Source organism: Dreissena polymorpha, chromosome 8, assembly GCF_020536995.1.
Source record: "Dreissena polymorpha isolate Duluth1 chromosome 8, UMN_Dpol_1.0, whole genome shotgun sequence".
NCBI lineage: Eukaryota > Metazoa > Mollusca > Bivalvia > Myida > Dreissenidae > Dreissena > Dreissena polymorpha.
This window is the reverse complement of record NC_068362.1, coordinates 13,614,388-13,625,162: the sequence shown is the minus strand read 5'-3', so window position 1 is coordinate 13,625,162 and position 10,775 is coordinate 13,614,388. Positions and strand designations below refer to the sequence as shown.

General features: G+C 33.2%; 2 protein-coding genes and 1 long non-coding RNA gene across 3 annotated transcripts in view; 1 reads left to right on the top strand and 2 right to left on the bottom strand.

The window, feature by feature from the left end:
• Positions 1–768: 768 nt before the first annotated feature.
• The window catches only part of LOC127840899 (uncharacterized), an 11,219-nt gene continuing 1,212 nt past the window's right edge, over positions 769–10,775 (bottom strand). The window contains exon 3 of the long non-coding RNA XR_008030627.1: positions 769–1,062. This is a non-coding gene — a long non-coding RNA (uncharacterized LOC127840899). The remainder of the gene's footprint in view (positions 1,063–10,775) is intronic.
• LOC127840890 (putative nuclease HARBI1) lies at positions 1,338–7,626 on the top strand. The gene is made up of 5 exons (XM_052369346.1): positions 1,338–2,776; positions 2,945–3,056; positions 3,810–4,036; positions 4,926–5,033; positions 5,655–7,626. The coding sequence occupies exons 1-5, from the start codon at positions 2,397–2,399 to the stop codon at positions 5,818–5,820; spliced, it is 993 nt and encodes a 330-aa protein (XP_052225306.1). The 5' UTR covers positions 1,338–2,396; the 3' UTR covers positions 5,821–7,626.
• LOC127840891 (uncharacterized) overlaps positions 6,360–10,775 on the bottom strand; it is a 4,589-nt gene continuing 173 nt past the window's right edge. Inside the window, exons 1-7 of the mRNA XM_052369347.1 lie at positions 10,553–10,775; positions 9,687–9,854; positions 8,651–8,780; positions 7,728–7,763; positions 7,252–7,317; positions 6,920–6,958; positions 6,360–6,545 (exon numbers count right to left, since the gene is read on the bottom strand). The exon at positions 10,553–10,775 is cut by the window's right edge and continues 173 nt beyond it. Coding sequence (XP_052225307.1) covers positions 6,437–6,545; positions 6,920–6,958; positions 7,252–7,317; positions 7,728–7,763; positions 8,651–8,780; positions 9,687–9,854; positions 10,553–10,694 — 690 coding nt within the window. The 5' untranslated portion in view covers positions 10,695–10,775 and the 3' untranslated portion in view covers positions 6,360–6,436. The remainder of the gene's footprint in view (positions 6,546–6,919; positions 6,959–7,251; positions 7,318–7,727; positions 7,764–8,650; positions 8,781–9,686; positions 9,855–10,552) is intronic.

Genomic DNA, 10,775 nt, shown 5'->3' with positions numbered 1-10,775 from the left:
AAGGGCGAAAATGGGAGCGGAATAAAGGATAACAAACATGCATATTGTTGTTGTATTTTGTGTCGTTATTATTATGTCTAATACAACGCCGTTTTATAAATATAAAATATTTTATATAATTTTACGTAAACAGCATTTGGCCTACATAAGGAATATAAAACAGGTAATGCTTTCGCCTTGTCGTATAAGGGTATCAACGAAGCAATTCTCAAAGTGAGCCATTATTAGTTGTCATTTTGTTGAAAAGCAAACATAAATACTGGCATTATTATGGTATGGAATTATTGATTTCAGAACCGAATTAATTGATATAGATTTTTCTTGATATGAGGAAATCATGAATTAAACTTAAAAAAAGGTTGCGTCTGAAACATGACTTCAAAAATCAATATCAAATTAAAGAGAAAAAATGAAATTTCTATAATCAAGATTTCAATTTCTTTATATCAGGAATGGGAATGTATTTTTTTTAAATAATAATAATTTGATTTCTTGATTCCGACCGATGTGTACATATCAACACATTATGTTTGATATCTAGCATCTGATTGTCTGATATCAATAATCATATTTCTTGATATTGAGGACTGATCTGATTTTTAATATCAGTACTTATATATTTGATATTCATATTTATTTATTTTTAAAAACAAAAATCAGTCTAGTTATCACGAAATTGAACTTTTGATAGAAAAAATGTCTAAAAAAAAGTTAAACTGCGCCCTGTAACAATTTTGGACACAAATTAATGAAATCATGGTTGGTTTGAACACTGTGTAATCAACAAAGGCGTACGTATTTTATTATGCAATTTTATTAAACTATTAACTTAGTTATTATTTGAATTTTTCAACGTTTCCAGTTATTAGCATAAGTATTGCATTCACACACCGAATTGTCTTCCTAACGATGAAGTTAACGTAAAAATCCAACTTGATGATTGTTTACTACTGAATTTTAAAGCATCAGAAACTGTAAACACAAAACTATCGAAATCCGATTTGATGTACTCGTCTTTGTGAGAACTGTCTCCACATGTCCACCCCGATTGACATACGTCAGCTAAATGCAGAAATGTATATATATGTCATTACAACATATGATCTTTGTTTCAACCGTCATAACTAGCGTTATATACTTGTTATAGCAGATAACAAATAAAAAGAAAAATACATCAAGTAATATCGTCTGTTATTAAGTCTCTTCATATGAATGTACACATTAACTAAGTATATTCTCAATTATCCAATAGTTCATATGGTGACACAGCATATAAAAACGTTCCATTAAGTACATTATATTAGTACCTTTTAGGATAACTGACAAAAGTCCTTCAGGGGCCGTATCCACAAAGATCCTGAGGGAGATTTTTGCCTAAGTTTACATATTTTCCCCTTAATTTTCGCTATTTTCCCTTAATTTTTAAGATATTCCTCAAGTATTATCCACAAAACAAAATGCCCTTATGTTTTGCCTTAAGTCGGCATTTTCGCCTTAACTTTTAAGGAACCTCCGGAGGACCCTTAAATATTAAGGAAAAAACTAACGTAGCGTCCATTTTAACGCGGAATCCTGTTTTCAAGGAGAGAAGTTAGAAAATCATCACAATCGGTGGGTGTATCTTATTTCTTTTGATAAATTTATCGATAGTGCAGTTGACTTAAATAGTAATTGTTTCTACCCGTTTATATTTGTTAGCGAGACAGGAAGTTGCAATGTTTACTTCCGTATGTAAAAAAATAAGGAATTGATCGAGGAAGTTTTCGCACGTTGTTTTCAAGCTGTTATTTTGTTATACAAATGTAAACACTGATTTAAAAGCAGTTGATGTGAAGTGTTTTTGTGTTTATGAAAGAATCATACTTGTTTGTTTGAGTCAGTAACGAGGAAAATCCGGAAATGTTGAATTGGGTTTACGGTCATTTCGTAGCATAGCCGTTTCGTACTCGTAGCTAAGCATTTTCAGTTATTTCGTAATCATTAATCGATCATTTTGTAACCAAATCGGTTATTTTTGTAACCAGTAATTAAAACTGATTGTGTTTTCTATTATCAATTCAATTGCCATTTTTAACGTTATGTTACAAAATGACAGACGCCCAATCCCCCCATTGTATTGAATTTGGAGATGAAAAAACAACATTGTCGTTTCGGAATATCCGGTCACCAAGATGATACTGTATGAAATAAAAGTTACAAATCTTGCTGGGCTTAATCTATACTATATCGGGACGAACACTGTTCCAGTATTTGTATGTACTTTGCCTTGCAAGATAATGAAAATCAATCCATAAATGGCAGGATATATTTGATGGTAAGTTACTTTTCTACCATATAGCAATTCATACAGTACATTGTGATATTTTCAACATTTTGGTTATACAGCTTGCAGCAAAATGGCAGTTCGGGAGTATCGTGAGCGAATTGACATTGCACAGTTGACCAATGATGATCTGTACAAGAGGTATCGTGTGAACCATGCCACATTGGCATATATAATTGCCCAGCTGGATGCTGCCTTAGCCCCCAATACTGACAGGAGCCACAGCCTTTCTACTGGCTACAAGGTCTTGATCACACTGAGGTACCTGGCTACCGGTGTGATACAGCTCAACACCGGTGATCTGCACTCTGTAGCTCAATCAAGTGTTTCGAGAGCAGTATCTCAAACACTTGATGCACTGAGCTCCCAAAATGTTGTGAGGAGACACATTAGATTCCCAACAACCATTGAGTCATTAAACAGGAATAAACAAGGATTTTTTCATATTGCTAGGTACTTCACTTTATAAGATATTTGTTGTTCCAATTTCTGATAATGAAAATACTTGATTAATCCTATTATATAATAGGAATATCATATAATTGTGTTAAATTGTGCCCTTGCAACAGGTATTTGTTCAATTTATTAACAACTGCATTTTCTGCATGTTCTTTTAATTAGATTCCCAAATGTGATCGGTGTCATAGATGGGACTCATGTACAGATCCAGGCACCATCTATTGATGAACCCATGTACGTGAACAGAATGGGTTACCATTCCATCAACACACAGGTAATGTTTCTTAAAATTGTGAAATATGTCACAAAGTGAATCGTATGTTGTAAACCATTGTGTTTTTAACAGATTGTGTATTCCCCATATGAAAAGACATTGTGCATTGTGATAAAACTCTTTTATTGTTTGACTTTCTTTTTGCACACACTGCCATTTAATTGTATTATTGTTGATTTTAACCCTTTTATTGTTTGACTTTCTTAATGCACACAGTGTCATTTAACTGAAGTATTGTTGATTTTATTAGCAAGGCTGTTTTCCGAGAAAACCCGAGCTATTGTCATAGCCAGCTCGCCATCCGCCGTCCACCCTAGGCGTCGTGCTAAAACCTTAACATTGGCTCTAAAATCCACCTACAACTTTGAAACTTCATATGTAGATGCACCTTGATGAGTTCTACACACCACACTCATTTTGGGTCACAAGGTCAAAGGTCAAGGTCTCTGTGACCTCTTAAAAAACAAAAAAAAAGTTTTTTTGCACCCAAGCGTGGCACCCGTTTTGCGGTGCTCTTGTCTACATTATAGCTGCTTGCGTCAAGTGCGATACTTATAAGTCATTAACAACCTTATTAACACCCATCTGAAATGGATGGATGTTATTTGGCAGTGTCCGTCCAAAAATTTTAAGAGCTGTTTCACAGTAATTGAAGTTTGGATTTTCATGAGTTTTGTCCCCTTAATTGATTTTGTCCCTCAAAAACTCTGTCTCATTCACCTCGTATAAATTCTATGAATTTGCTTGTTTCAGATTGTGTTTGATCATAATGACATGATAATGGACGTTGTCGCCAGATGGCCAGGAAGTACCCACGATAGCAGGATCCTTAGAGGAAGTGGGCTGTGGCAAGTTTTCGATAGAAACCTGCTTCCACAGAATGACCACTTTCTTCTGGGCGATAGTGGATATCCCTGCAAACGCTGGCTGTTGACGCCTTATGTGAGACCAGCTAATAACGCTCAGGAAGCGTATAACAGGTCAGTGTAAAAAGATAAATGGAACAGATCATATTTTATTTTGACTTAAACATGCAGCTCATCGCCATAAGCATGTTTAAATAATGTTTTTAACATACCAATTTTTAAGCCCCCCTTCGAAGAAGAGGGGGTATATTGCTTTGCACATGTCAGTCTGTCGGTCGGTCCGTCCACCAGGTGGTTTCCGGATGATAACTCAAGAACGCTTGGGCCTAGGATCATGAAACTTCATAGGTACATTGATCATGACTCGCAGATGACCCCTATTGATTTTGAGGTCACTAGGTCAAAGGTCAAGGTCACGGTGACCATAAATAGTTAAATGGTTTCCGGATGATAACTCAAGAACGCTTAGGCCTAGGATCATGAAACTTGATAGGTAGATTGATCATGACTCGCAGATGACCCCTATTGATTTTCAGGTCACTAGGTCTAAGGTAAAGGTCATGGTGACCCGAAATAGTGAAATGGTGTCCGGATGATAACTCAAGAACGCTTATGGCTAGGATCATGAAACTTCATAGGTACATTGATCAAGACTGGCAGATGACCCCTATTGATTTTCAGGTCACTAGGTCTAAGGTAAAGGTCACGGTGACCCGAAATAGTGTCCGGATGATAACTCAAGAACGCTTATGGCTAGGATCATGAAACTTCATAGGTACATTGATCAAGACTGGCAGATGACCCCTATTGATTTTCAGGTCACTAGGTCAAAGGTCAAGGTCACAGTGACAAAACATATTCACACAATCGCTGTCACTACAACGGAGAGCCCATATGGGGGGCATGCATGTTTGACAAACAGCCCTTTTTTAAATCTGGTATTTATAATGGAATCATAAAGCGATAACATAAAAAATGTTATTTTAACTTTTTTTAAACACAGGGCACACAAGTTGACAAGGAGCAAGGTTGAACGGGGCATAGGACAGCTGAAACGCAGATGGGGAATTCTGCATGGAGAAGTTAGACTTGCTCCAGAAAAAACGTGCAAGTAAATATATTTTTTTCAGACACCATTATGAAATTTTATAAAAGTGTCGGTAACTTGGATGTAATAAATGTAAAATCTCATCATTTAATCAAATATTGAGTTATGCATTGTTTTCAAAAAAGATATACATTAAAATTAATGTACATTTTAATTAATACAAATTAAAATGATTGTTTGTTGCAAAGAATGCCTTTAAATAGGATTTTGTCTGTTAACATTATAAATAACAAGAAATATGTTTGTCAGAAACGCTATGTCCACTTGTACACCGCTTTGACTTAGTATTTTTGATCTTTGACCTTGAAGGATGACCTTGACCTTTCACCATTCAAAATGTGCAGCTCCATGAGATATACATGCATGCCAAATATGAAGTTGCTATCTTCAATATAGGAAAAGTTATGGCAAAATGTTAAAGTTGACACAAACAGACAGACCAACAGACCAACCAACAGACACGGCAAAAACAATATGTCCCCCACTACAGTGGTGGGGGGACATAAAAATACATTTTTACTATGAAACCATTATATATTGCAAAAAAATCAACATTGTATCAATAAAAATATCTTTTTACTGTGAAAGTGGTATATATTGCAAAACAACAATGTGTATTGACAGGGTGATCATTGCATGTGCAGTTTTGCACAACATCTGCAAGCTGCATGGTGTGCCAGATGTTGATGATCTGCCGGAAGATCCTGTGCACAATGACGGGATTCATGTTGGTCCAGAAGATGGACTTCGCTTCCGTGATATTATATGCGAACAGTATTTTAGATTGTAAATTACGGGGGATATAGACAAAACAAGTCTTAAAAATGTGTGTTCATTTACATCTAATAAAGACAAAACAAGTCTTAAAAATGTGTGTTCATTTACATCTGATCAAGACAAAACAAGTCTTAAAAATGTGTGTTCATTTACATCTGATAAAGACAAAACAAGTCTTAAAAATGTGTGTTCATTTACATCTGATAAAGACAAAACAAGTCTTAAAAATGTGTGTTCATTTACATCTGATAAAGACAAAACAAGTCTTAAAAATGTGTGTTCATTTACATCTGATAAACACAAAACAAGTCTTAAAAATGTGTGTTCATTTACATCTGATAAAGACAAAACAAGTATATAAAATGTGTGCTGAATGAGACATAGCTGATTAATATAGGATTGGTGGCTGGGGAACATAGCTGATATTATAGGTTTCAGGGCAAGGGAACATAGCTGATGTTATAGGTTTTGGAGCCAGAAAACATAGCTGATAATATCAGTTTGGGGGTCGGAGGCCATCGCTGATGTTATTGGTTTGGGGGCCGGGGGACATAGCTGATATGATATAAAAACTGTTGCAAAAAAGATTATTGAAAAACTAACAAAGAAACACTAACTAATATGTCATTTTACAATTTAAGTTGTCTCTCATAAAACTTTATCTGCAACTCTAGTTTTCTCTTCTTTAAGGCTCTCATTTCAGAGTCACTACAACAGCAACAGTGCGCTTGATTTGGGCTGAAAAAATTTCATGTATACCTTATTCATGCAATGCTTTAAATGTCAGAACATTTCAATTTAAAGTTTTCATTTTCAATTAACGTTGTTTGTTTACACAAAGTCATGGAATTTTCTTGTTGAGTTACAATATTTTGTCATACATTTACTGACAGGAATGTGTCATGTAAAGTGTATTGTTTAATGTCTTTAAAAGACATTAAAAATGAAAAAAAAACGGTCATGTGCACAGATTATACAATCAGAATGCAGCAGCATTCAAATGAAAGTGACAGAAGTTACATAATTATAATAATTTAATTAATAATTTAATAACTAGTGATCATTGCTTATAGCTTGAAAACATAAATTTGTTATTAATGTTATAATAATACCTTGGCAATGTACTGGTTGTTGTTGAACATGATTGGACTCTAAAATAAAAGTTCTGTACATAGATTTTGCCACAAAATGCCATAGTTACACAATATGTTGTAAATTGTAAAAATAACTGTGTAAACGTTTCATTTTATAATGAGATTACTTAAAATAAATAAAAACAGTGAGCTTTGATACCATTATGTACATGTATCACTGATGCAAACTGTAATGATAGTTTTAATGCATTGATTAACTGTTTATATGTCATTTACCTTCTTTAAAACACTGACAAGATCAGCTTTGTACAATATGTTTTACATTCTTTTATTATACAATTATATCATACCTTTGGGAAGGTTTTACTGGAACAATTTCCATTACATTGAAGATTGGACCATCCGATACTGATGATCTGTAGCAAAATTCAAATTAAATATACATTGAATGGTAGATGCCATGGGAATTTGTATTGATATGAAAAATATGCACTGACGTGAACATTTTGCAGCATTAGTTTCTTTTTTCTTTTAAATTGTTGGTAACTAATTCATACTTAATTAACATGGGAAGTAAATAAAATATTTAATAGCAAATAAAGGAACAACTTCTGTTTGGGTTATGCTTAGCTATTTAATTGGAGGTTTGTAACATGTTTTTTATGTGATTTGCATGTATTGGATGTGAATTATGTGTTTTAAGTAAACATGACTAAAATAGAAAAGCTGTTTGTTCCCACTACCCCGAATGAGTATGGATTGTCATGCCTTATAATGATTACATCTGAAACATATATATTACACAAACAGAAGAAGAAATAATCACCTTTCTTCACTGTCACATAGGTCAAACTGTTGAGGACTGAAAAATTAAAAACACAAGAAAAACAAGTAATCAGACAATATCAGTTTAAAAGGGGGATATCAATGGCTTGTTCTGCATTTAATTTGCAGAATTTAAATTTTTTATTTAATGCTTTCCGGTGGTTTATAGAGAAATATTAGTGAATTAAAACTGATAATTTCACTGTTTCAAACAGTGAAAATTATCAGTGAGAATTATCGATAATTTTCATTGTTTACTGTGAAATGACGTCATTTTTTTAACGAAATGACGTCATTATCCCAGCAAAAGTCTTTAGTTAAACTCTTAAACAATGTATATAAACTGTAAAAAATGCGTTTAATAAAAAGAAAATTTGTTGGATTCGGTGGATTATCGATTTTAATTCACTCGTGATCATAGAAAATATATATTTTCACTCGTGGCTACGCCACTCGTGAAAATATTATTTTCTATGATCACTCGTGAATTAAAATCGATAATCCACCGGATCCAACAAATATCCTCTATATACTAAAACTTTTAATTAAAGGCTGCTTAAAAATATGCCATTTACAAAAAATATTCTGTAATTGATTTATTTAAATAATGATAGAATTGTGTTCAATGGTGCAGTAAAATAGTGTTAATCTTTTGTCTTGTGAGTTCTTACCGTAGGTTAGTTATTACATTATTTGGGGGTTTATCTTTTTTTCTAAATGATTACATCTATTGAGTATTGTACTTCCCTTTTTTCTGTAAAAACTTGACCATTCATACATGAAACATAATATGTTGTGACACTGAATTCAAAAATAATCATCAGTATCTTCAGCATTTTTTCCTATTCCATATTGATCCATATATTGAGTATATAAAGTTAAGGAAGTAACATATTTTTAATTATACTTGTTTGTGAATCTTACAGTATAAGTGAGGCCAATGTTGAGTCATATGCTGCTCCTGCTGCCCCAACAACTGCCGCACTCTGCTTTCCAATAACATCAATTACTGCCTCTGTGAGGACAGACAATGTTCTGCCAATTGGACCTCGCCCTGTTTAATACATTTCAGCATATTTAGTTATACATTAGGCCTAAAAAAGGTCACTGTTTCTACTAACCCCTGCCGACTCAACTTTTTTTGCGATTTGTAGTAAAGTTTACATTAAAAATTCATTGTTATTATTAATTTTTTAAAAATGCATTGTTTTATCAAAATAAAGGTTGTTCCATCTCATAATTATGTAGAAATAATGTTGTTTATACATTTGGAAGACTTTGGTCATTGAAATAATCCTTTTAAAGTGTAAAATAACATGTAATGATGAAATTTATAAAAGTTATGGCGACCTACCTACCTATTTTTTTGGCGATGTTGATGGAAACAAACACCTATTTTATTCCTTAATGCATTCTTTTATATATATAAACAAGATATGTGTTTGCCAGAAACACTATGTCCCCTTTTGCGCTGCTTTGAAGCTATATATTTTACCTTTGACCTTGAAGGATGACCTTGACCTTGACCTTTCACCACTCAAAATGTGCAGCTCCATGAGATACATATGCATGCCAAATATCTAGGTGCTATCTTCAATATTGCAAAAGTTATTGCAAATGTTAAAATTTGCGCAAACCAACAAACAGACCAACCAACAGACAGGGCAAAACAATACGTCCCCCACTATAGTGGCTGGGGGACATAAAAAACCTCTATCAGGTGAAACGAAATAATTTCATGTTATGAACAGGTCTTTGAGATTAAAATAATTACATCAGTCTATATGTGCATTTGAACAATTAAAATAGCTTAAAACTATTTCTTACATGAGTAAATTGCAATTTATTCCTGTTACGTGTAAAAATGTCAATTTTCATAATTATCCTTTTACATTCAAAAACAAAGTTCATTCCGACAAATGTTTGAAATGGTAAACAATTAGTTTAATATCTAAGGTACCTGTCAATGAAATTTCTCTTTGGAAATCCATGTACAGATTTCTGTGATCCCTTTGTAGATTTTCCCATTTTTTCTCCAAAATGGATTGCTCCCTTCTAAACTGGGCTCTGGCATTGAAATTTTCAGTAACTGCCACCCACAGTGCATTCTTTGTTGCTTTGCTGATTCCTGATATCATACATATATTCTTTTTTTACTTACAGGTACATAAAATGAATAATGCTCAAGTTAATGTAGTTTATGAAATATATTTATTAACAATGGTTTTATTCATATTACTCATTGTAACATTTAGCAACTCATGTTAAATAGATCAATATTCAATAATATGCACTTATTTTAATCAAACGTTTATTTTTATTTTTTTGTTCTTTTTATCGCATTGTTCATTTAAAGTTTTTGTCATAATGCAATGGCTATATTCGCATATTATTACCATTCTGCTCACAGACATTTCAGTCATAAAAATTAACACATGTAAAAATGCCCGTAGCATATAAAAAAAACTGTTGGGCCAATAATAAATTTCACGTTGAATAATCATGAAATGGTTATTGTTTAAGATGACAAAAAAAATTACAAGTGGAAACTGATCCTTCTTAATTGCAGAGATTATTATTCATACCTAATACTGTGTTGAAACACTGACTTAATTTCCAACAAATCAAGAGCTTAAATAAGTGTTGTAGGAATATGTGTCAAAACATTATTATTGGACATAAAAATATTAAAAGGCATGTAGTGAATTCTTCAGTAGCTGGCCAGTCTGGCAATTAACTTTTTAAAGCTAATTTTGAAGACTGAGTGTTATGCAAATGATTATCTGGTTGGTGTCTAAAGCTTGATACCAATATTTTGATACGTACGATTGCTGAATCTAGCCTTATCAACCTTGTGGAAAGACATGTCCATATCATGGAAGTCGGGATGCGTCTCTCCCATTATTTGGGTAAGAAGCAAGGAATCTTGCAGCGAAAAGTTGGGATTGCGTTTTCTTTTTTCTTCCATTTTGACAGTTTTGACAAAACGCCGTCTGCTATAAACATCCGGTATCGCTTCAGTGCTATTTTAAGATCCACAAAAAACCCA